The 26,987-nt window shown below is 42.5% G+C and overlaps 1 protein-coding gene across 16 annotated transcripts in view; it reads left to right on the forward strand.

Annotated features, from left to right (window-relative positions):
• The window catches only part of CPEB1 (cytoplasmic polyadenylation element binding protein 1), a 92,490-nt gene that overhangs the window by 52,306 nt on the left and 13,197 nt on the right, over positions 1-26,987 (forward strand). For 9 of the 16 annotated variants that reach the window (XM_069465661.1, XM_069465662.1, XM_069465660.1 and 6 more), the window contains exons 3-4: positions 12,923-13,111; positions 25,433-25,656. In XM_069465661.1, coding sequence (XP_069321762.1) covers positions 12,923-13,111; positions 25,433-25,656 — 413 coding nt within the window. Of the gene's footprint in view, positions 1-7,567; positions 7,574-12,385; positions 12,717-12,922; positions 13,116-17,504; positions 17,513-25,432; positions 25,657-26,987 lie in introns of those variants that run through there. The other 7 variants (XM_069465665.1, XM_069465672.1, XM_069465667.1 and 4 more) reach the window with 6 other exon arrangements.

The raw sequence follows: 26,987 nt of genomic DNA on the forward strand, positions 1-26,987 counted from the left end.
AAGGCTTCTGGAATTAGTACTTAGTGGGATGGTGTTTCTGCTGTGAAATGAGGGGCTTGCATTGAGTGGACTCCAAAGTCCCTATTATAGTGTCCTGTGGTTTATTGTATTTAGGATTATAATCTAGATTTCATTTTGTTGTTGAACTCCTAATGTCAAATTGAAACCTTCTTTTTAATATGGACTTTTCTTTGCAAAAATTAAAAGAAATTCAAATTTATTTAGAGGATGTTAAATCTGAGTCACCTTACTCTGTTTATAAACTTGTATTTTTTTCTTGTTACAATAATATGTTCATTGTAAAAAAAATTTTTTGAAGGAAACAGATAAATTAGAAAAAAAATACATAATTCTACTACCCAGAGATAACTATTGATAATGTTTTGATGTCTTTCCCCAGTATTTTTCTAACATGTAAATAATTTAAATGAAATCTTTCTGAACACACTGTTATTAATTTGCCTCTTTCTCTTCCTTTTATCTTTCTGTGTCATTAATTTTCTATATATTTTTCAAGGTTGCATAGCATTTTACTGTGCAGATAGATGCATTATGGGATTCTTAACGTGGGTGCATGGATAGAATTCTGGGGTCTAATAATTTAGAAAGATAAAAACTGCTTTATTTTCACTGATGTACTGATGTTTAATTGAAATATGTAGCATTTCTTTGAGTTGTGAATTTAGGCAACAGATCACAACAGGACCTAATACTTTGTCATCAATAGGATGATCATACAATTCATATTTGATTCCTTTACAATCGTTGCACATATCTGGACATGTTATTTCCTACTTCAAAATTATTATCACTATTTTATGTATTTTAAAACTTTATTCTTAGACAATGTCTGTAGGTTTTAGCAGAGTGCTGAGTGCTGAATGGTTCATGATACAGAAAAGGTTAAGAACCTTTGGCTTTCAATTCTGTGTTTTGGAGACAGTTTGTTTAAATAGATTTCTGTTTTATACACCAGTGAGAAATACCTGAAGTTAAAACTTTTGCCTACATCTGTGATTATTTGGACATAGGATAAATCCTTAAAAGTAGAATTTCTTCATCAAAGAATACATCTTTGAAGCTTTTAATGCATGTCAGATGCCCTCTAGAAATGTACCAATTTACTCTCTGTAGGATATGAAAGTACCCGGTCCTTTAAACCACTGGTTTTTATATTCTCCAGGTTCACTGTGGTTGGCACTGTAAGGGTCACCAATAGGGGTCTCCAGTTTGGTGTAATGTTCAAGAAACTTCTGCAGACCCAAAATTTGAACGCTGTAGCATCTGGTAAAGTAACATTTCATTGTGTTTTGGTTATATTAGTTTCCTAATACAACGTGGGGACACAGCCTAGACGGCATGTTGTGTTCCAGGACTCTGGACCAGAATCTTCAAGATAGTCTGCTTCAGAACCCCCCATACCATAAGCAGTCTTGCTTTTTGCTCTTCATGGGAAGAAGAGAAATTATCACCTTCGAAAATAGTATATACACATGGAAAGGCAATCTTGGAAACCCCAGAATGTGAAAATGACTTTTAGCAGAATAAATTAGGAAATTGTGGAGAGAGTAAGGGATGGGGGAAGGAGCCTAGGGTTAAGAATTTAACTCCTGGTAGGATGGGATGGATTTTAGTACACAATTCCTTGAAGACCTAAGAGGAGAAAAGGGATCCATCCATTGGAGGCCAGGAGTGGTGGCTCATAGCTGAAATCCTAGCACTTTGGGAGCCTGAGGTGGGAGGATTACTTGAGCTCAGGAGTTTGAAACCAGTCTGAGCAAGAGCAAGATCCCATCTCTACAAAAAATAGAAATATTAGCTAGATGTGGTGTCCCACCTTCTCGAGAGGCTGAGGCAGGAGAATCGCTTGAGCCCAGGAGTTTGAGGTTGCAGTGAGCTGTGATGACACCACTGCACTCCAGCCAGGGCAACAGAGCAAGACCCTGTCTCAAAAACAAACAAACAAACAAAAAACATAAATAAAAAGGTCTGAGTAGGAATATGTGTGAGTGCAGACTTGGGCCTAGAAAGTGTCGCACAGTAGGAGAGAGGTAGGGAAGATCAGATTGGTCCCTGGATTTGGGACCAACAGATCTGGATTTCAGTAGCTTTGTCACTTTGGCCATCTCTGGGCCTTGTTTGCTCTCTAGTAAAAACAGGGTATTTGACCAAGCGGTCTTTTAGCTCCTTTCCCGTTTTCTTTGTGGCTGACTTTTTCATCTGTTACCAGAGCATTAAGGGCTTTTGTCCCAGAAATTCTTATCCTGCATATAGTAATTGTTTGGTCAGTCCTTGCTAAAGGGCTTGAACTACACAGAGCATTCTTGTTTGCAAATGATCAAATACCTAATTAGAACTTGCTTTAGCAAAATGTGAGATGGGTTGTAAGGCTCTGATGTGTAGCTCACAAAATAGGAAGGAATCACTGAATAACTAGGGACGCTGAATCCAAGGCTTGCAATCTCATCAAGACTCTGTTTTTCCTCTGTTTCCCAGTGTAGGTTTCATTATTTCCTTTTGCAGACTTGCCTGCTGTCTGAGGAATGGGATATGCTCACATCCTCTGGCATCATGATCAATCAGGAAATTGTTCTTCCTCCACTATATACAGTTAGGGAAATCTCAAGGAAGGACTCCAGCTAGCTTGGCTTAAGTCATGCCCATGCTGAACTGGTCTCTAATCAAGGGGATGGGCTATTCTTGCCTAGCTTGAGTCAGATGCTCACTGTGACCAGGGAGGTAGAATTCTGCAAGATGGCATTTGCCTTTAGGATCACTCAGGTGGCATAAGAAGAAAAAACCTGGTGTGTGAGAGATTTTTAAAAACATTATCTTGGGGATTCATTAACTAGGCAACAACAATCTTCAAATATTTGTTTACAACCTATTTTTAAAAAACAATGTACCCTACAATGAAATACCAATTTATTCCCATTAGGATGGCCACTATTAAAAATATATGTATCAGGTGTTTGCAAGAATCTGGAGAAATGGGAATACTTGTACATTGCTGGTGGGAACGTAAAATGGTACAGCTGCAGTGGAAGGTATTGTGGTGCTTCCAAAAAAAATAAACAGAATTACCGTATGATCCAGCAATTCTGTTTCTAGGTATATACCCAAAAGAGTTGAAAGCAGGGACTTGAACACGTTCGTACATCAGTGTTCATAGCAGCACTATTTATAATAGTCAAAAGGTGGAAACAGCCTGAGTGTCCATCAACAGATGAATGGACAAACAAAATGTATAAAATGGAATGTTAGCCTTAAAAAGGAAACCTGGTGTGGTGGTACATGCCTGTAGTCCAGCTACTCAGGAGGCTGAGGTGGGAGGATGCTCTGAGTCCGTGAGTTCGAGACCAGCCTGGGCAACATAGCAAGACCCTGTCACTAAAAAATAAAAAAAAAACCTTGAAAAAAGGAAGGAAATTTTGATGTCGGCTACAACATGGATGAACCTTGAAGACATTGTGCTGAGTAAAATATGCCAGACACAAAGGACAAACGTTGTATGATTCTACTTACATGAGGTCCCTAGAAGAGTCAAATTCATAAAGACAGAGTAAAATAATGGTTACCAGGGACTGGGAGGAGAGAGTAGTGGGGAGTTAGTGTTTAATGGTGTGGACTTTTAGTTTAGGATGAAAAAGTTGTGGAGATGAATAGTGATAGATGGTTCCACAAAAAACGTGAATGTACTTAATGCCTCTGAATTGTACGTGTAAAAATGGTTAAAGCAGTAAATTTTATGTATATCTTACTACAATAAAATTTTAATACAGTGTACCCCTTGAACACTTGATATCTAAATTTTCATCATAAGTGAAAATGTACTTACTGGATTTTTTGCAATAAGTGCAGAGATTTAATACTTATCATCTATTTAAAAATGCATAAACAAATTTTTTCAGTGGGAAATCTTTCACTATTCCTTTACTCATATTTCTAGTTCACATCTCCTACAGTTTTATCTTAACGTAATATTTTATGCTTAAGAGTCTTTATTGATCACGTCATACTTCTGTAAAACAAAAAAAGTACCTAAATTGAAATTTTAAATTATTTCTTGTGACTCAAAGGCTGTAAGTTTACTGGATTGCTATGATGATTGGTAGGACAATTAAGACAATCTAAATGTTATAAATGTTGATAAAATTTTATTAATTATTTATTAGAAATGCTTCTTGATGAGATAAATGAGGCTTTTTAAAACCTCATGTAATTTTGGGTGACTTAGTGCTGAAATGCTGGAATGACTTGGGACTTTGAACACCAAATCTATTTCTGTTTTTTATTTTTGTAGATATTGTGCTCTGAGTAAACTTGCATACATAAAATAAGTAAATGGAGAATGAAGCAGTTCACTCAATTCTTTGAACTCTTTGAGTTCTATGCAAAAAATCAGTCATCTGTTATTTTTAGTCATCTACTTGCTGACAGTTCCATTCACTCCTCCTTCATATTTGTTAAAAAGAAGGAACTGGAAACCATCTAATTTGTGAAAAGGTTTGTTGCCTAGTCATATCAGACATTGAATTACTCAGTTTCTTGGAAGTGTACTAGGAATGCCTTATCAAGATTTCAGATGACTACTATGTTTCTCTTTCACTTAGAGACACCTTGTTTAACTCAGTTTATTTAAAGGATTGAGGAAAAATTAAAATATTGTTTAAAATACACATTTGCCAATACAGTATTTTAAAATGGTTTTTCCTCATCACTTTGTTTTGTCAAAACTTTGGGCCAGTAGATTTAACCTTATTTATGGAAATGTTCACCATAAAACCTCATTTAATGGAGTTACTTCTTAAACTAATTAGTTCAGTCAGACTTGCTTTTTGTCAGAAAAGGTCTCACTTCAATTTTTCCTGAACATTTTGTGAACATTTTCAAGCATACAGAAAAGCTGAAAGAATTATAAAATGAACACCCATTTTGAACCTACCACCTAGATTCTACAATGAACATTTTGTCATATTTGCATTGTTACATATTCATTTGTTTAGCCCTCTAAGCATTTATCAGTAGTTCTTATTTTGATGATTCATTTCAAAGTAAGTTGTAGATGTGGGTACAGTTCACCTCAAAATACTTCAACATGTGTGTCATCAACTAGTATTCAACACTAGGGTTAGGGTTGTATTTGTTGACAACTTGTTTTGAGGTAAAACTAATATGCAGTGAAATGTACAAATTCTAAGTGTATCATTAGATGCATTCTGACAAATGTACACACCCAGCTCCCCTCAAAATACAGACTAACACTGTCACAGAGAGTTCCCTCTTTACCCTGTTCACTCCTGCTGCTCTCCAGAGGCAACCACCTGATTTTTTTTCACCATATATTCTGTCTGTTTTAGAAATTCAAATTAAATGGAATTATATAAACATGAACTCTTACATAGACTTCACTCACTATAATTATTTTGAGATTCATCCCTGTTGTGTGTATTAGTAGCTTATTTCCTTTTATTGCTGAGTAATACTCTAGTACGTGCATATACCACAGTTTTCATTGCTGAGTAATACTGTAGTATATGCATATACCACAGTTTGTTCTCCTGTTGATGCTCACATGGACTGTACCCAGGTTCTGGTGATTATAAATAAAGCTGTTATTACTGTTCTTGCACAGGTCTTTATGTAGACAATGCTTTTATTCCTCTTGGTTGACTTCCTAGAATTGCTGGGTTGTAGGATAGCTTGTGTTTAATTGTATAAAAAATTGCAGACCTTTTCCTAAAGTAAGTTGTACCATCAGAGAATAACATATAGAAGCTCTGGTTGACAACACCAAATGTTGGCAAATTGTGGAGAAGTCTGTAATTTTAGCCTTCTGGTAAGTGTGTAGTATTATCTCATGATTTTAACTTGCATTTCTTTGACTAATGATGCTGAGCACTTTTTCAAGTTATTGACCATCTATGTATCCTTGTGAAGTGCTTATTAGATGTGGTAAAAACAGTTGTTTTTTTTTAACTTTTGAGTTAAGACTTCTTTTATACTCTAAATGATGCTAGCCATTTGTCAGATATGTTTGTGGATATTTTCTCATATTTTGTGGCTTGCCTAATTATTTTCTTAATGATGTCTTGATAAGCAGAATTTTTGCTTTTGATATGTTCAGTTCATCAAAATTTTCTTCAATAATCATTGCTTTCTATGTCTTACATAAGAATCCTTTGTTTCTGTGCACCTCCCCCCCCCCAACAAGTTACAAAGATTATTTTTTTAGAAAAGCTTTATGGATATATTTAGCTTTTACTTTCAGGTTTCTCTGATACCTGTTAAATGAATGTTTGTATATGGTATGAGGGAGGGGTCACGGTTCATTTCTCACCCTCACCCTCCTATGTGGATATTTGGTTGTTTTAGCACCGTTTTTTAAAAAGTCTTTTGGCTGGGCTCGGTAGCTTTTGCCTATAATCCACTTCAGGAGGTGGAGGCGAGACCCTATCTCTACCAAAAAAAATTAGCAAGGCATAGTGGCACACACCTGTAGTCCTAGCTACTCAGAGGAGACTGAGGCCAGGAGGATCTTTTGAGCCCAGGAGTTGAAGTTTACGGTGATCTTAGATTGTGTCACTGTATCAGCCTAGGTGACAGAGTGATACCCTTTCTCAAAAAAAAAAAAGTGTTTCCCCATCGAATTGCTTGAAGGCCTGTATTGTTATTGGTATTACACTATGTACAGACATCTCTGATTTAGGATGGTTCAGCTTCTGATTTTCTGACTTTATGATGGTGTGAAGTGATATGCATTCAGTAGAAGCTATACTTTGAGTGCCCATATGACCATTCTATTTTTTGCTTTCAGGACACTTTATTATAAAATAGGCTTTGTGTTAGATGATTTTGCCCAACTGTAGTCTAATGTAAATGTGCTGAGTACATTTAAGGTAGGTTAGGCTAAGCTATGATGTTCAGTAAGTTAGGTGTATTAAATGCATTTTGACTTGTGATATTTTCAGTTTATGATAGGTTTTTCAGGACATAACCCTGTTGTAAGTTGAGGAACATCTGTGTATTAATTTGGTGGGAATTAACTTTTTAACAATATTAAATCTTCCAGTATGTAAACATGGTATGTGATGTTTTAAAATCTTAACATGTTAATATTTACTTTAAGAACAACTATAGGAATCACTTTAAAATAATTTACAGAATTTATTTGAAGATTATAAAAGCAGTCAAAATTAATCTAAAATTTTTAAATCATAAGTACAAAATAAACCTAATGCTCTTTTATGCCTTAATCTATAATTAATCTGTAATTAATGTATAGCTAAAATTGTAAGGAAGCTTTCCTTGGATATTTTAGCCATCATGCTTCCTCTGTCTTCTGAGCTACTGTCTTACTTATTAGTGCACAGATTAGCAATAAGTCACTTTTTCTAGAGTGTGAACTTCTGGGGAGTTGTGATTTACTCAAGGTTAGCCCTTTATGTTTGGTGAATAGTGTGAGGGAAAGTTAAAAAGTAAGTCTAGGGCCAAAAGATAGGCTTTGATCTGAGAGGCAACAGGGAACCATTGAAGGTGTTTGTTGAGGAAAGTGAACACCATGAAGAAAGTGGTGTTGAGTAAGGATGGGATGCATTACCTTGAAGAGTGAATCTGAGGTCAATAAATAAATTCATTTGGCCAGGTACGGTGGCTCACACCTGTAATCCTAGCACTTTGGGAGGCCAAGGCTGGAGGATTGCTTGAGGTCAGGAGTTTGCGACCAGCCTGGGCAACATAACAAGACCCTGTCTCTATATTAAATAAATGAATGAATAAATAAATTCATTTTAAACTTTTCTTACTCAAAGTTTGGTCAGCAGACAAGCTAACACTGACATTACCTTGGAAGTTTGTTAGAAATACAAATTGTGGAATCAGAATCAGTGTTTTAAAAAGATTACTAGGTGATTTGTATGCACATTAAAGTTGGAGCAGCACTGCTCTAGAGGAACTTGGAGCCACTCTGATGGGGGGGGGGGAGGGTAAAGTCCATAGTACAAACAGAACAATTGGAATGATCTTGACAGATGTCTGATTTCCTATACTTTTTCTCTTTAAGCTGTCAAAATTGGCATTTTAGTTTTTTTGATTTGTGGGAGAAGATAGTATCCAAAGTCTTTTTAGAAATACATTCTTAGAAATGCTGCTTGATGGGCTTGTTAAAACTTTAAGAACAACCATAAATCATTGATTTAAATAGTTTCAGCTGACTGTAAAATTAGTCATTTGAAAGAATCTAATGAGGACAACTGACTGTGTCCTGTCTTTGCTACTCCCAGGGACTGGAATTTGAAGATGAAGTAGAGATTTTATAAAAGAGTTCAAGTGTGGTTGCTATAAAAACTTGAAATAGTGTGTTTGTTGAAAGTCTAGAGTGAAAAAGGACAGGAGAGGACAGATCTAATTTATTGTTATGTTTGTGTAATAACTAGAGGAAAATCTGTTAGCATACTGCTATCCCCATGTTAGCTGTTCATAGTTTCTGTGTTCCTTTATCGACATTATCTATTAACATAGAGAATTTTCACATAGTTATAATCCTGGCATAGATGCAATGTTGTGCTCTGCCCATGCCATTTAATGTATTTCCCACCTCCGAAACTCCTCTTTCTTCCTCCTCCAGTTGTTTCTGTGCTCTCTTCCTCCTCCTCCTCCTCGACTCTGTCTTCTTTCTCTCTGATCTCTGATTCATCTTAAGCCCTCGACCAGATTATTTTCCTATTTAAGAGCTTACACAGATTCCTCACCAAGTGCCTGAACGTAAAATCGATATTCTGGCCCAAGCCCTAGCACACCTAGCTTGCCCTCTCTCCTATCATCTCTTCAAAATTAAACCTCTTTTTATTTGCATCTGCTCTGTGAAACCCTTTTCAGTGACGCCAACTCGGGTCTCCCACGAGCCTTGATTGACTCCTTGCAGTCACTGTCTGCCTTACATACAGTGGAGCCTTTATAACACCTGCCTTAATGGTTTCACAAATGGGGCCCTAAAGGCACTGTTCCTGCCTTGTTACTTACCCTGTTTGCCAGGTACTCAAGAATGATACTCACAGAGGACCCTGAGCAATTTTATGCTAAGCTTTGGTGGCCGAGGATTCATCAGAGGACAGGTTTTTATAATGCTGAGGATGGAAAAGATCAGCATTGAAGCTATAACACTCTGAGCTCTGAAGCCAGAATCCCTGGCTTTCCCATCTGCATTTTGAGTTTGTGAGAGGAGTCTCTATTTTAGACCATAGCAAAACTTTGAATTAATTTACTTATTTCCCTGAGTTGTTTGGTTGTCAAGAAATTTGGAAAGTTAACTGTAGAGAAGATAACTGATATTTTGAAAGGAAAACTATTTTAAAATGTGAACTGAATTAAGAAACTTAAATTGGAAACTGTATATAGGTGTTGATAAAAAAATAAAAAAACGTACAGGAGAAAGCATTTGAGACATTGTTGAAATAGATTGCCTTAGAATGAGAATTATCACTTCAACCTTTGCTGGTTACCAGCTTTTGGTATCTTCTGAGTGCCTAGTTGGTCACTGGCAAAGGGTTATAAAGAATGTCTTCTAATAAAAAGGGCTAAGTGCCTATCCAGCATCAGATGAGAGTTTGAGAAGGACAAGTGGGCTTTTGCTTATTAAAGTCAGCTTTTGCTTCTCAGGCCTTGACTCATGTTAGCCTGTGTTGTTGGAGCAGAATGGATAGATTTGGAGAGATGGGATCAGGAAGCCATTAGAAAGGAGCAGGCTTTTTGAGTAAAATGTTTCTGAACCCAAATGGCTGCAGATAGAGTGATCATGCCTACCAGTTGTCTAAGACCATCTCTGTTTAAACTTGGAGTCCTGGTATCATTAATATTTGCCCCTTTTTTCTCTCAAAAGTATTCTGGTTTGGATGATAAATTATGTGGCCACCCTACTGATAAAATACTTCTGCCAAACACTGTATCAAATGCTTTTTTATTTTATGAGACAGGGTCTGGCTCTGTTGCTGAGGCTAGAGTTCAGTGGCATGATCATAGCTCACTGCCACCTCAAAATCCTGGGCTCAAGTGATCCTCCTGCCTCCGCCTCCCAAGTAGGTGGGACTACAGGCATATGCCACCATACCCAACTAATTTTTAAAAATTTTTTATAGAGGTGGGGTTTCATTATGTTCCCTAGACTGGTCTCAAACTCCTGGCCTCAAGTGATCCTCCTGCCTCAGCCTCCCAAAGTGCTGGGATTACAGGCATGAGCCACTACGCATGGCCTCAAATGCTTTTTTTAATGCTCACCAAACACTGAGATCACACAATGGCAGACCTGGTGAGCAGAGCAAGGTCTGTGAGACTTCTAAAGCTACTTGATTTTTTTCCCAACCTGCCACACTAAGAGCTTAACAGGTACGGCTCCATTGGTTTTTGAATCTAGTGAAGGAAACCTGCAATGGTAGTGAAAACCTTTCTCTGAAAGAAACAGTGGATTGGGGAATGTCTGGATAAGGATAAAGGTGAGGTCTATGGTGGTGGTTCTCCGGCAAGGTTAAAATTATTATGTATATGTAAATCCCCAGGCTTCGAGACGCTTGTAGCCATTTGGTCCCAAGGGGTTTAACCAACCTGTTGCTCAGGCCTGGGGTGTTTCAACTTGGGGTAGGAAGGTTGCAGTTCAGCCTTTTATGTGCATTCATACTAACTGGGAATCTTGTTAAAATGCAGATCACAATTCTGTTGCTCTCAGATGGGGTCTGAGATTCAATATTTATAACAAGCTTCTGGTGATGCTGGTATAGCTGGCCTGCCACACTAAACTTTGGGTAGCTTAGATTCCTGAGGTATGAGGATAGCCCTTTACCCAGATGCCCTGATTTGGGGGTTGAGGGGCAGAATGTCTACTTGGTAGACATAGATGCTGTCAGATTGGGTAGAAGGGATTAATTATATAGATAACTGGTTTGGGGGGAATAAGTACTTAAATGTTTTTAAGGGAAGCATCATGCTTTTGTAATTAATGCATATGGGTTAATTTGTAAAGTATATCTTTAGCTTGAGGGAAAGGTGAGGGAGTAGTCTAGGGTGGGAGCAGCACCAGTATGGGTGAGTTCTTGCTCAGCCTGTGCAGTGATGAACAAGCTTTGACAAACACAGACAAGGGAGTAAGCAGAGTATCTACTGCCAGACAGGAATAACGTGGATGGATGACACAGCAGCACAGCTCTCCACCCCCAAAAAATACTCCAAAGGAAGGAGACTGACCATTTTCCCCTCTAGGCTGTGCTTGTGCCTTTGGACACATGGTATACTGCAGGAGGCTCTGGCCAGCTATTCCTGTGAGGAACAGCATTCTCTCTCTCTCCTGCCCCACCCATTCTCTGCCATGGGAGGTCCCAGGTGTGCATGTTTCCAGTATCTGCTTGCTTCTCCTTGCACCAGGGGAGAACAAGCAGGTGGAGTGCTACCAGCCTGGTCCAGGTGTGAGTAGCCTGCCTGCTGAGTCTGGGCCCCTTTCCCTGCCCTCTTTTATGAGGAAGAAGCCCAGTGACCAGGCAGGGGTACTGTTGGAAAAGGTCTGATGTAGGTGGGAGATGTTGGCAAAGAAGAAATGACAGGGGCTCCAGAGGCTGAACTTTCTTAGACTTTGTTGCTGGAGCTGTGAGAGGTCACAGAAACAGTGCTTGGTCCTGGGCAGGCCAGGCAATTAAAAGCATCAGTGGCCCTCGCAGCTGGCCAGTATCACCCTGAGGACTCCTGGAAGGGCAAGAGAAACAATATTGACAGAGGTGGGTGACGTAAGTTCCTGAGAATGGTGCCCCTCATAGGGTGTAACAATACTTCAAGACTGTTTCTCTTGGTCCGTCAGACACTGCTTTGGGAGTGTCTTCTCAGTCCGTGCCTGCAGTTGCAGGAGGGAGGTGGGGAGCTGGGATGATATATGTGCTCATGACTAATGCCCATCCTGTTGGGGTGAGGGAGCCCCAGGTATGATCCCAGTCAGGGCAGGTCTCAGTCAGGCATGTGGGTTGTGGGCCACGTCCTGTGAGATGTACCTGGAATAGCCCAGTGTCACTCCCCCTCCCTCTGCCTAAGCTGACCCCTTTTCTCTGTAATAAGCTGCTCCTGACAAGCCTAGAGCACCAGGTGTTGTCCCCCAGGGTCCAAGTGTACAGTGTTGTTCTGAAGGTTATCCCGTTCCTCAGTGGTAAACACTGCTGCGTCAGGGTGCTGCTCAGGGGCCACTTGGAGCACATAGATTTTTGCTAGCAGGATTTTGAAGCTTTGCATTGGGCTGCAAAGCCAGGGCTTGAGCCAGCATCTGGAGAGAGTCCAGGACTAGAGTGTTTTTGGGTTTGGGGGTGGAGAGCAGAGGGAGGGAAAGGGAGGGGCAGGAGGGCAGAGCTACACAAGCAGCAGTCGGCTGCTTTGCTTTGGCTTTGCTGTCAGCAGAGAGGACTTCGTTCGTGCCTGAGGGCCGCTTGGCCACCATTGCTGGAGACCGGAGGGCGCTGCCTTGAAACCCTGACTTACCGGCACTGCACCCGGAGTATTCCAAGTAGCTGTTGTGCTGTCTTTTCCCTGGGAGGCAAGTCTCCTCCCTGTTGTCCCCTCCTGCTCCTCCCCCGTTCTGTGAGGGATGGTGCTGCTCTCTATTGCACGGCTCAGCCGGCTGATGTCACTGGCAGCGGGAAGCATCAGCAGCCTGATCACATGCTGGCCCAGTCTGTAATGCAGACGGGATAGGGGTGTGTGTGTGGGGAGGGGGCTGTATGGCAACTGCTCTTGCTCTAACGCCCCCAAAAGTGCAGAGGCAGCGGCTGTAGCATCCAGCCAGCTTGGATGTCTGGCCCCTGAGCCTGGAGAAACTATTCTCAACAATATTTACCATTGATAAGATTGGGGAAAACAGCCCTTAACTCCGGGGTTTCTGCTGTTTTCCTGTCCAAAGCAGACTTCCAGGATTCTGAAGAAACAGTTTCAAGGAGGATGCTTTTCCCCACCTCTGCGCACGAATCTTCCCGTGGCCTCCCAGATGCAAATGACTTGTGCCTTGGCCTGCAGTCCCTCAGTCTGACCGGCTGGGACCGGCCCTGGAGCACCCAGGACTCAGACTCCTCAGCCCAGAGCAGCACACACTCGGGTGAGTGCCAGAGAATGAGTTGGCTGGGGGAGGGGAATGCATGGGGTGGTGAACCGAAGATATCCACAGCAACAGTTGTTCTGTTCCCCTTGGCATCCCCCCATACACACACAACATGGAGCTGTTTTGCAAGAAATGGAAATGCTAGCTGTGAGTGTGGCAGGACAGATGGCTGCTCGTAAAGGCAGGCATGGCTTTTCCACTTACCCTGATAAATTCCCTGGAGTTGTTAGTCTACACCTGGGGTGGCCCTGAGAGGGGTTCCCAAGGTGACAGCCTTATGCAGAACAGATCCAGCTAACCCCCTGGTGCCAGGCCTGTCTTAGAGATGATGAAGCAAAACACTTTAGGTGGGGGAGGGGACTTAAGGGGTTCATTACTGGAGGACCAGATTCTGTTTCTCAGTGGCTTTTAAAACTGAGGAGCTTTATATGAAGGATGAGTGGTCTCTAAATCATGGCAAGGGAATTTTAACCTCAGGTGTGGCTGGGTAATGCTAGGATATTGGAATTGACTTAGTATAAGGTTAAGAGCATTGATCCTGGAAAGGGGTAGGCTGGGTAAGTGGGGTGGGGTAACTCCCAGCTACAGAGGTTTTTTTTTTTTTTGTGTGTGTGTGTGTGTGTGTGTGTGTTGAGGATGACCAGGTGGATGAAAGAAGAGCCACTCCCATTTAGGATCCCTTGTCTTCTTGCTAGTATTCGATGGGGACAAATTGAAGGGACTTCTTGGCAACTCCCCTTGAACTGCTTCTGCTTAGACCTTCCATTACCCGTTTATTTCCCTCTTGTGGTACAAGGGAGGAGGGTTGGCCAGATGCAAGTCTTAGAGTATTCAGGAAGAAATGTGAACTAAATACTACAGGTATACTTATCTACGTATTTTGATTTATGGGGAGATGGAAATGTAGTAAGGGGCCGTGGGGGACGCAGCCATTTGCTGCTGGTGCTGACTGTGGGAAACACTGAGCCTGCTGTCCTTCCCCTGCCTCCCCGTCCAGAATCCAGCCGTCATGGCAGCAAGGTACTGTCTTGTTGATTTCTCTGGCCTCCGCCCTGTTTGGCGCAGGTCTTTTTTTAGAATGTTTTGCAGAGCCGGGACTGTTGTGTCTGTTAGGCATTTTAATGCCCAGTTGTTTGGGTAAATTCCCATTTGGGGGAGCGGTACTGAATTTTTTATATGTGGGTGGGGGAAGAGCTTTACCTTAAGTAACCACCTCTGGGTTAAGATGGGGTTTCTTGAAGTTACGGCCTTAGCTTACTCAGGATTTTCCAGAAAGGTTGGTAAGTGCCCTGTTTCCCTGGGCAAGGAAGTATGGTGTCACTGTTTGGTATCCTCTGCCTGAATACCTTGGCCTAGAAGCCACGGCACTTTCTTTTGTGTGAACTTTGAAGCAAACCTGGGTGGCCTGTGAAGCCAGCCTTATCCTTGTCTCGTTTCCACTGTGTCTGAGTAAAGACAAAGGGTTCATGCAGGAGATGGGCACTTGTCTAGGGGTGACCAGTGTTTGACTGTCTTTCACTGGCATCAGGTTGGGATGTGGACTTCTTTGGCTCTGGCTTCCCTTAGCTATGAGGATCCTTATGAATTTATATTATAGCATTGGGCCCACAGAAGTGCATCTGTGCCCAGCTTGGGGCTTGAAAAGCTTGGCCTGAAAGTTACTGTGAAATTAAGCCATGCTTGGATCCAGTCGTAATTTCCCCAGCTTCCCCACCACCTGAAAGATCTGTGCTTGTAGCTGTTTGTTTCTGAAATGGGGATAGTTTTTCGTCTCCACTTTTCCATCTCAAGCACTTTAGTGATAAATATTACATGATTTTGTGGATCAGGGAGGAACTGCAGTCTGAGCCTCAGAACTCTTAAGGACCAGAGAATTGCCCCAGTGATATGACCTGGCTGTGGGCGGGGTTAGTGTGGGTATGTCTTCCTTTCTGAGGGTTGAAGACACACCCATCCCTAATCTCCATGTATCTTTGGTTTTGGGGCTGTGGTGACGGCCAGTGCTCTTCTTTCCTGGGCTCTAGGTCGTCTTAGAAAGCCCACTACTGCCTCCCGGAGTAGGATGCAGCCCTCCCACCAGCCAGCTGCAGTGCCAGATCGCACACCCTCGCCAGCAATGCAGGAACATACAGCCCACATTCCAGTGCCTACACTGCCTTCCCATCTGAAAACCAACTAGCTGTTTCTTCAGGGAGGGAGGAGATATTTCAACAGCTTCGGACAGCCTGGGGGTTGTCCTTGCAGACAGCCTGGTGCCCTGTTGCCTGTGTGGAGCCCAGGATATAAGCTTATTCCTTCGGCTCTGCTTGGTGAAATACTGCCCAAGGCAGCTATGGCATCATATCTGCCAATCTTCTACCACTCCTAAGTGTTGAGGTTCAGCAATGTCTGGGGCAAGGTTAGAGATAGCAGGGCTCTTGTCTAAATTCGTTCCGCAAACATTGAGCATTGGCTGTGTGTGGCACTGTGCAGGTACATCAGTGAATAGCATAAAATTGTTGCCTTTTAGTATCTCCATGACTATCAAGGGAAAACAAATGAGAAAGCATACCAAATGCTGCGTGATAGCTGCTGTGATAGGGACTTCCATTTTCTCTCGTAAGGATTTTGTGCACTGGGACAACCTTCCATTGGATTCTCAGCAAGAGCCTGGTATATGGATACCATTCTTCAGGGGCCAGAGTGCTTCTGCTGCGAAGATCCTGGGGTGGAGTCTTGGAGAGTTGTGCCCCTAAGGCCAGCATGGATTTGGATGTGGCACTCTGTGGGGTCCTTCCTTTGTAGACTGTGCATATCCTGAGGCCCCACCCCTTGCTGGAGAGGAAGCCTTTAAGGGCAAGATCAATGTTAGAAGTGTGCCCCAGTGGCACGTGTCCAGGGCTACCCTGTCCAGCTTGCAGTATCTTGAGACCTGTAATAGAACAGCAGGGCTGTGGAAGCTGTCCTCGAGTTCCTGGGATGGGGGATGGAGTGACTGATAGCGAAATAGGCTCAAAGAGGTCACAAAGTGCCAAAAGTGATACGACTACTGGCAGACCCAGAATTCCAACCCAGGTCTTTCTAGTTCCAAAACTCTTATGCTTCCTGTTACACTCGTGTTCCTATTAGCAGAAGATGTTGGGCAGGAAGAGTTATCTCAGAGTATCTCCTTATATAATTCCAGGGGCTACTCAGCCAGAGGTGATGTGCTCCCTTGAAGAGCTCTCTGAAGGCGAGGGCACATGACAGACAGTTCCGACTCCCTTTTGGTCCCTGAGTCTCAGCTCATCAGCTGCACCACCCGCTGGATTTGTCTTCCTGCCTTCTCCCTTGTGACTCTTTTGTGTGCAGTATTATTCAGCAGGAGAATGAAGTGACTCTGCGAATCTGCTTTGGGGGACCTGGAAACAAAGACTCCTAGTGATGCCTTGTGGACAGACTATATGCTTAGTCTAAAGATGCCAGAGGACAGTCCTATTTTCTCCCACCCCACTTTAGAAGACCCTTGGGAATTAACCTGTGCACACTCTGGTTTCTGCCCTAACTGCTACACAATGAGTGAAGTGTTCCCTGTGCTGTGTCACTTGTGGACTCCCCTTGGTCTGTAGGCTAGATCAGCTAGGGATGGTGGGGTGTGGGGGTGGGGTGATGTCTTCAGCGTTTTGCTTTTGTCGCTTCTGTACTTACAGCCTTTCTGAAGCAACGTTCAGAATAGGATTGGATCTGTCTTGTGTGGAATATGGACTTCCTGGGCCCAACCACGATCTCTTGCAAATGGGATTCAACTCACAGTTCTCTACTGTTATATACCCAGCAGTAACACGGTGCCTGCCTAATGGCCGTTTCATAAATATTTGTTGAATGAATGATGAGTGCTGTTGGTGTTGAATGATCATGAGCCACAGTGTTAATCTGAGTGTGTTTTAACTGCACAGTTCAGACAAGGTCTCTCCTGTTCTTTTGCCTCCTACTCATATTGATCTGCTAGATGGACAGATTCTTCAAAGATCAGTTTCTCTGAGCCCCCATTGCTTCTGGGGTGAGATGATGCACTTACAGAAAGTTCTCACCGTACACTGGAGCCTGATTTCTATCACGGAGTCAAGTAGTGTGTTTGGGGACCACTTTCAGTGCAGAGATGATAGAGAACCTGGGGAGCAGTGTAGCAGCAGGTACCTCCTAGGTGAGAAAGCTGTGAGGTGGTTGGGTATGTGGGCTGATCTTACATGGGACTTAGGTATATCTTTTCTGCAGGTAATGGAACTTGTCCAGTGATCAAGACTGGGAGTTACACTAGGGCGAAGGGCTGTCTTTGGACCCACGGGATCCAGAGTCAGTGGAGGGAGTCCACATTCAGAACATCCCCACTGTAGTTGGGGTATGGTGTAGAATTGCAGATTTGGGGTTGCAGGCAGAGTAGTCTGTTTTTATACCTGAGATAAGGGCTTCCCTCCCCCGCTTCCTACCTCTAGGCCTCCAGATGGATTCTGAGCAAGCAACCTAGAACCAAGGATAGCAATAGGAAGACAAGGGGTCCAGGTATATGGCCTTATATCTCAGGCTGGAAATAATGGCTCCTGGTCTGGATTTTCCCCATGACCACTCTCGTTAGTGTTAGTTAGCATGTGTCTGATCATGATATGTTGGGCCTAATCTCTCTTGTAGCTGAGCCTAGGCTCAGACAGTGTCTTACAATGCAAGCATCTAGTGCCAGGCCCTTGTTGCCATCGCTAATGCTGCCATCAGACTCTGGGTGCCTTTGTACTCTTGGGGAAGGCTTCAGAAAATTCCAGCAGTGACTCAGCTGTAAAACCCACAAGAGCTGGCACAGAAGGATGAAAGTAGAGAAAGTTAACAATCAGTCTAAAAATATTACTGCTGATTTGGTCTCTTGTACCCTCTGAGGTAGCATTAATGAGCTGGAACCCTCTGCCAGGTCCTTTCATCCCCGTGACTTCTCTAAGAGCTGTCTGTAGCTGATGCCGATCCCTGCCAGCATGTGAGTGGGGATGGGTGCCTGTGCTCCAAGAGGAGCAGTGTCTTAGTGACTTCTGCAAGATGGCGATTTGGTGGACACTCAGCCTCCAGGACTGGAGACCCTTGGTAAACGCCAGGCTTTCTATGATCCAGAATTGCGGAGACTAGGACAAGAACAGAGCAAAGAGCACAGGGCCTTGGGCATCATTGAAGGTTGACTATGAGACTTCTCTCCCTACTACTCCTACCCCTCCTGTAAGCCATCTAGCTTAATGTTTGACATCTGGTCTTGATGAAGCTCTGTGCCGTATGGGGAGACATCTGTCACTGGCCTGCAGTATAAGGGACCTGTTATTTCCACTTTATTTTAGGTTGTGTGGCTTAAAGAGAGAGTGCCTTTCCAGTAAGTATACTCCCTGCTTTGAGATAGGAAGAAGGGAACAGTCTAACACTAGCTCTTTGCTCTTTTCCTCCTGATTGCCAGCTGGTGGAAGTCAGCGTTGCTTACTGAGCAACCATACATAGGGCGGCAAGTATGGTCTCCTGAGCTGAGCTGGGAGCAAGACAGGTTCTCTCTTGAAATGAGGTCCCACTTTCCTGGAACCCAGTGTCTCTACTGCTTTCCTTTCTTTGATCTGTAGATACTCAAAGAACTATATGGCCAGGCCCTGTGTGAGGTTGGGGTGTGGAAGGACAGTCAGGTCACTATAGGGCAGGGGTTCCCAACCTATGGTGAGTTGTGTAATTATTTCATTATATATTGCAATGTAATAATAAATAAAGTGCACAATAAATGTAATGTGCTTGAATCATCCCCAACCCCTTCCCCTACCCCATCCCATGGAAAAACTCTCTTCCATGAAAATGGTTTCTGGTGCCTAAAGGTTTGGGGACTGCTGCTCTAGGGCATCTGACAATGGGTGACAGTTTCCAGAAACTTGGCTCCTTCTGTGGGTTGAAGGAAATGTCAAACCAGCTGGCAAGTTGTAGGCTTCTTGGTACTTGTCTTCTCAGTTATTTCTAGTCAGACTTATGCAGACTTATGCTGCCTTCTAATTTAGTATGTGCAGGAACCTGATGCTTGGAGATACTGACTTAGCCCAGGTTTGTGAATTCTGGGGCACCCTGATCATCTCTCTACCAGATGGCATTGCCCCTTTTTGAGCTGTCAATCTAAGCCCTTTCCTGGTCTGTGTGATTGGAGACACTCTTCTTGCTCCTGCACTTGAATGTAGGAATCCATTTCAGTGGCTCTGAGGATCCCAATAGGTTCTCGGGGAGAGTTGATTGGAAGAGGGCTACTCTTCCACCCTATCCCTCCTAAAGCAGAGTAGCTTTTTTCAGCCTATATCTGTACGCTTAGTTCTCTTTGAAGAAATTGTTTGCAAGTGGTAGGAGAACGGTCACAAACTTGGCGTGGCAAGTCACTGTTTCTCTAAACCTCTGTTTTAGCAATGGGCTGGGTAGGGATGAACTAAGGTTTATTCCCCTAAGTCTGAGGTGCATCTAAGTCAACATTGTGTCCTTAAAAGGAATATCCTTGATAGAAAAGGGTATACTGGCTCTAAGGAATACAGTATTCTCTTTCTTTGTGTAGAATTCAGCAAACATTGATTGCGTGCTTTTTGCCGGGTGTCGAGCTAATTGCCATTGAAGTAAGGTGGTAAGGATGGCCCTTGGTATGTTTGGTTGAGAAGCAAAAGTTTGTACGCATGTGTGCCTCAAAATATCCATACGGATATTTTTGAGGCTTTATAAAGCTTGTTTAAAAAGATTATTTCTTGCAATAGGCAGAGACTGCAAAGGTATTCAATTACCATTTTCTCCGCTGGAATCCTTGTTCCTATTACTTGTGCTTGATTTCCCTTTTATGGCTAGACCAGTTGCCTTGAAAGAGGCAAAGAAAGCCGAATGAGAATTGACTAGTTTTTCTTTCTGTCATTAAAAAAAAAAACCTGTTTACCAACCTGAGCAAGAGCAAGACCCCGTCTCTACTAAAAATAGAAAGAAATTATCTGGCCAACTAAAATATATATAGAAAAAATTAGCCGAGCATGGTGGCGCATGCCTGTCGTCCCAGCTACTCGGGAGGCTAAGGCAGTAGGTTCGCTTAAGCCCAGGAGTTTGAGGTTGCTGTGAGCTAGGCTGACACCACGGCATTCACTCTAGCCCAGGCAACAAAGTGAGACTCTGTCTCAAAAAAAAAAAAACACAAAAATAAAACCAAAAAAAAAAAAAAAAACCTGTTTATTTTGAAAAAATTTCAAATTTATAGAAGCTATAAAAATTAAAGAATACTTGTATTCCCTTTATCCATATCGTATTGCTGACATTCATATTACCCTATTCGCTTTATCCTTTGCACATCCTCTCTATATCTATATATATAATTTTTTTCTGCACTGTTAAGAATAGAGATGATCTTACAATAGTACATAACAAAACAGTTACCAACTTCAGTTGATTAAAATTGATATAGTACTCTTATTAAACTGTCATTCATATTCCAATTTTGTCAGTTGACCCAGTAATGTCCTTCATAGTTTATTGCTCTTCCTTCTCTCTTAACTTGTATCTGCCCTAAGCAGGAGGCCCCAGCTCCTTTTTGTTTTTGCTTAGTGTGAGCTTACAAAGTCCCTTGGTTGTCTTGAATGTTTTTCACAGTGTATAGCTTACTTACTCTTGCCATCGATTTTCCTGAAATTATTAGAATCCTTGTCACTCCCTTTTATATTTATTTATTCCTGATTACAATGTCTGTCTGCCTCTCTGCTTCTCCCTCCCCCCACCACCCAGTGTTTTCAGAGCTCAAACTGTTTGGGAAATATCCCCTATAGCATGGCCACGTTTATTTCTTTATTTGATGCCTTTTTTATTCTCTTGAATATTTGCCATTGTGCTGTAAGAGCTGTTTATTTAAAGTATAACTGCCAGTGTGTAAATCAAGTCAGTAATTACATATGAAAGATGTCTAGGTGTGGTAAGGGAATTGATTAGAAATTTGAAGTAACAAGCTTTAGGTTTTTCTAGATTAATGCTTTTCAAATTTTGATATATATACAAATCTCCTGAAGAGCTTGTTAAAGTGCAGATTATGAATTAGAACTGGGGTAGGGCCCAAGATGCATTTTTAATGAGTTCCTACAGTGGAAAGGCCCTAGATAAGTTTTAAGACCTGAATGTTATACGTCCCAAGGCACTGACTTCTGGTAGGAGAGAGTGCTAGTCTATAGTCGATGGTCTTAAAGGATCTGAACAAAGGAGAAGTGCCAGGAACATGAAGACAAACAGATACGAGGTAAGGACTTTTTAATAAAAGTAGCTAGTAAATGGTGTACTACAGAAGACGAAGCTTGGAGTGGAAGAGAATCGGGTCTCACTGTCACTCATGAGCTGTTCTTTAACTGGCTGCCCCTGAGTCCTGAGTTCTGTTTAAGATGACACTACTACCCACTTTTTTGGATTTGATAAAGGATTATTTACCTAAGGGTTGTTTTTTTTTTTTTTATAGCAGGGTCTTGGTCTGTTGCCCAGGCTGGTGCAGCGTCACAGTCATAGCTCACTACAACCTTGAACTCCTGGGCTCAAGTGATCCTCCTGCCTCAGCCTCCCGAGTACCTGGGACTATAGGCATGCGCCACCACTCCAGCTAATTTTTCTTATTTTTGTAGAGATGGGGTCTTGCCATATTGCCTAAGCTGGTCTTGAACTCCCCACCTTGAGATCCTCCTGCCTTGGCCTCTCAAAGTGCTGGGATTACAGGTGTAAGCCATCATGCCTGGCTGTGAGGTGCTTCTAACATGGTATCTGGCACATGCTAGATGTACAGTAAATGGAAGTTGCTATTAATATTAGTGAGTGGTAGGAGCTTAACTGAACCTGGCCCAGATTGTAGGACGGATGACTCACCATGAACTGTGAGCACTTAAGGAAGTGGAGTTCGTTAGTGGCCAACTTGGGTTGTCAGGCCATTTTCTGTTTAGACAGGCTTATTACTAGATTAGAGGAGTGCTGTAGAGATAATTCCTAGCTTTGACGCAGGAATTTAACAAAGCCTCAAGATACCTTTGTAGGCATGATAGAGAATTTACACATTAGTGGAGATAGATGGATTTGTGGCTGGAAAAACAGATGTACCAAGACAACAGTGAATACAAATTGATGTGAATGAGAACAGTGGTCTGTAGTGTCTACCATGTTGCTTTTGACACTTTCCTGTTATGCTTTTTTTAAAAACGCTGGATGAAGACAGTTGCCATAGCCCATACGTGTCATCCCTGGTGCCCTCAGATGCAGGCCCTTTAGGCCAGCATCACCTCTTAAGCATTTTTTTCTGCAGAATGCTTTATGCTGTGTCTCCCTCGACAACTCTGAGCTCTCTGCTGTGCCCCTTTTCCGTGATTAACAAGCTGCCCTTCATCTGGTTTGTCACTGGTGAATGTTCCCTCCTCCTCCTGCTTTAGCAGAAGGCTTTTCCTTTAGGATGCTGCTCTGCCAAGTGGAGCATTCTTTTTGTTCCTCACCAATTTCCTAATCCTTCCCCTTCTCTTTGTTTTAACCTCAGTTCCAGTTATCACCATAGGTTCCCTGTAATGTCTATATGGGTGACCTTTTGAATATTTCAGACTTTACACATTCTTATTCAGCCACCTCTGCTTCCATACCCTGGAGCTTGGCATCGTCAGAACTCTCAATCTTGCCCGGGCTCGCTGGCTCACTCTGGGAGGCTGAGGCAGGAGGATTGCCTGAGCTCTCAGGAGTTTGAGACCAGCCTAAGCAAGTCTTAAATAACAAACAAACAAAACCTCTCAATCTTGACTGTCCCACCTCCTGTTTATCCTGTCTGCCACCTTTATTTCTCTTATAGCTGTCAGCCTATTGAGATCACTAGTTCCCCATTTACTTGCCCCAGTCTGTTGACTCTCTTCTGTTGTTAGCCTGTAATACACGACCCATTCTTCATCTCCTCTATTGCTGTCACCATCAACTCTGTTGTTCCATTTCCTCCTTCACACCCCTTTTGGGGAAAAAAAAAATCACGGTCTTGTGTGGGCCCAGTGTCCATCCAGGTGCTTAATCTCTGCTGAAGAAAATCCTGTAAGTCTAGTTCACACAGTTTTCCTCTCAGCTGGGAGCTGGGCCCCACTGCCCGTTGTCTTATTTTTTTCTGGTCACGCCACTTGGCCATCACCACAGCAGCTCTGTAACCACCTCTTCAGTGTCTCAGTTACCTTTAGGATAAGATCAAAACTCTTTAACCTGGTTGTCAAGGCTCTTTATGATTTGATTGTTAGACCACTGTTCACCACCCTAAACTTGTTTTTGTAAAATACGGAGAAGGATGAGGCCCTCTAGGGCATGGGACTGATGTGTATGATTTGTTGGTTTTCACGGTGCCTTTTCACCAGGCTTTGCAGCATCAGGGAGGAGCCTTGAATAAATCGTCACATCTCCTGCCTTCTCAGGGCATGGATTCCAGGGGCTTGATTTTGCATTTGTTTCAGATGGAAGGGTTTGTCAAGGATTATTTGAGAAGTTTGTCAAGGATTATTTCTGTTGGGTGTCACAATCCAAGCATTTGCAGATGCTTATTTTCAGCATACACTTAAGTGCTAGTGCTTTTGAAAACGGTTTTCAGAGGCCCAGGTGAAAGAATGTTTCCTCGAAAAACAAAATATTAATAGTAAACTAACTCCTTGCTGGATATGGTATGGCTTCACCACACCCCTAACCCGCTACGTACATATTCGACTGGCTAGAATTAAAAAGATCGACCATACCAGGTATTGGCCAGGTTGTGGAAGGACTGCAACTCTCACTGCTGCTGATGGGAATATAAAATGGTACATGTTACATGTTTTCCTGCTTTGGAAAACAGTATGACAGTTTCTTAAAAATACATGTTTGCCACAATAAAATAAACTAATAACTAGATAAATAAATACATCCACAGTAATCCTCTGCATTAAAAAAATAAAAGTTAAGGATACATTGACTATATCTTTATCCAGAAGGGCAGTCATATCCCGAAAGGAGAGTGGGCTGGTCTGATCCCATAGTAACAGATGTTTGTGATCTTGTGTACATGCTCTGTCATAAATGGCGTGTATGTCTGGTACCCTATAAGCATGCATCAACTTTGGTTTCAGGCTTGGAGAGGTTTATTTCTGCCTCTTGGGATTCACTCCAGCCCCAGCCAACCATTCAGACTGACTTAGAGGCCTGGGAGGAAACCAGTTCTGGATGACCTGTTTTGTTCAGTTGCTAGCCAGGGCTGAAGTGGAGCCGGTCACAGTGACCATATTGAGCACTTAAACATATGTTTTGGTTTCACCTTGCAGCCATTTTGAGGTGAATATTCTCCCCATTCTTCAGATGAAAAAACATGAAATTAAGGCTTCTTCCCTAGCCTTAGTGCCTCCATAGTGCCATGTCCTCATCCTCATTGGATTAAGGGTATGCTTTGCTCAGGTTCCTCAAGGCCAAGTGTGGAAAAATTTTACTCTTTTTTGATGTTTGACATTTAAAGATGGTGTGCTGGGCACTGGTGTGCTGAGCACTTTTCACCTGCTGTCTAATTACTGGACTGTTGTAACAATTTTAGGGAATGTTAATAGTTGGTACTTTATGCAAGATGCCAGTGAGAAAATGGAGGTTTAGAGAAGCTAAGTGAACTTCCCAGAGCTCACAGCCATATATAGGAGGTGTCAGACCCAGGGTTTCATCCCATGTTTGTCTTCAGTCAGAGAGTGGGCTTAACCATATCATTCTGCTTCCATTCTGAACATTTCAAGTTCAGGAGTGCATAGAAGACAGTCTGTATATGCTAGAAGTCTGCATAAGGGAACTTCTCAAATGAGATGGCGTGCTTATGCCATACCACATTTCTGCGATGTGGCCTGAGAGTCTGTATTTTAGCCATATGGCATTAGAAAGGTGGGAATTCTTATAATAAACACATTGGCAGGTGGTAAAGTAGTACTATGATTTGGGCTTCTTAATTATGTTGTAGGTATATCTAGACCTTAATAGCAGCTGTGATCAGGGTTCCCAGTGGCACAGAGTTTCCCAAATGCTTGCACTGATCCTTCAGCATAGATGGCAGAGAGCAAGAGTTTTGCTGCTATGGTAACAGCAGGAACTCTGGTCTTCAGACGGTCATCCTGTAACTGCCTCTAATGTGCTCTGATGGCCAGGTCTTAGAACTGGATGTATATCTGTTCGTTATATTCTAATTGTGTTTTTGACATGCTTTCAATGGTCCTGCCTTTGGTATATCTTGTTGGGTGGCTGTGGGAGAAAAGAAAGGCTATTGGCTGGAAAGAAAACTAAGAAGTCATGAAGTTTCCTTTTTTGTCCTAGTACTGAGTATGCTACATAACCCACTGGGAAATGTCTTAGGAAAACCCCCCTTGAGCTTCTTGCCTCTGGATCCCCTCGGGTCTGACTTGGACAAGTTTCCAGCACCCTCTGTTAGAGGATCACGCCTGGACACCCGGCCCATCCTGGATTCCCGATCAAGCAGCCCCTCTGACTCAGACACCAGTGGCTTCAGCTCTGGATCAGATCATCTCTCAGATTTGATTGTATGTAACTTACTTGGGAAGGGGGGTTGAGGGCGGAGTTGCCTGTGGGTGTCCAAGGGAAAGGAGGGTGCTGTACTTTTAGAGCTTGAAGTGGAATGCTTGTCCACTGGAATGCAGGCTGGGAGGTGGGATGAGGGAGGGGAGCAGTAGATGCCATTTTGGGGGACATACGTAGAGCTTTTTATCCTCAACAGAGTTGAGGGTGCTTTGAATGCCCATTGAGCAATATGTTTCAGGACCTGAACTGAGGACTCTCATCTTACTAGTTACTCCAAGAGTTGTTGGAAAAGTTAATTTCAGAAGTAAATGTGGGGACCCTCGCAGTGTTCTGTTTTTTGACCTGCACTGGTACTTTCTTTAGCCTTTAAATGATATCATTTATCTACCTTGATATATGTTATCTCAAAAATTATAAGTGATAATTTAAAAACTTAGGTTAGTAATTAGCAGGACTAGGATTTTAATCCAGATGTGACTAATTCTAGCTCTTATATTTTTTTCACTGACCCATACAACTCACAATCTGAGGCCATGGTGAATCTATGAAATAACGCCTCAGAGTTAGTTTTTGCATCCGATGTTTCTTATCTACAGCCATGTATATGACCTGTGTGGTCTTCATGCTGAGGGGAGCTGGCAACTGGATTAGAGTAGGAGTGGGGATAGTACAGATAGGATAGTACAGATAATACACACAGGGGATAGCAGAAGTAAATGTAAATGGGATTGGTAGTAAGAAATTATCTGAAAATGAAAATACAGTTAATTTCAGGTGTCATCTGAGCCCTGCTTCTCTATTTCCAAATCCTCTGAGCTGAGTGCGCAGTGCATAGAACGGCTTGTTTTCCCACCTCTTCTCTTCCACACCAAGGACTGGCAACACGGGGCGTGGTCTCCTGTGAGTTTGTCCTAGAACGTGGAAGCTGGCATTGGGTTCCCACTGCACATTGGTTTTATCTGCTTCGGCTGTGTTTCTAGAATGGCAATCATAAGCGGGTCCCTGTATTTCTCTGGGCTACAGTTTACTCCCCCTATAAGATGGTGTCAGATATGGTGCTTCTGGTTCTGTTAATGTTACTTTAGATGGGACTCAGTCTTGGAAATTTACCTCATGACTGATATTTTGGGATTTTATTTAAAGAACTTTCTCAGATCCCTCACCCCAGGGGTTAACTGGGGAAGAGATAAGGAGACAACCTGGAGAAGAAGAAGTAGAGGCAGTATTTGAACTTATGTAAAATACTCTGTCAACTAGTTATTTTAAGTTTTTTGATAATATGCTGTCATTTTACCCACTTAAACTAGAATTTAAAGCCTTGACACAAGCTTGT

Source organism: Eulemur rufifrons, chromosome 3 (assembly GCF_041146395.1).
Source record: "Eulemur rufifrons isolate Redbay chromosome 3, OSU_ERuf_1, whole genome shotgun sequence".
Classification (NCBI taxonomy): Eukaryota; Metazoa; Chordata; class Mammalia; order Primates; family Lemuridae; genus Eulemur; species Eulemur rufifrons.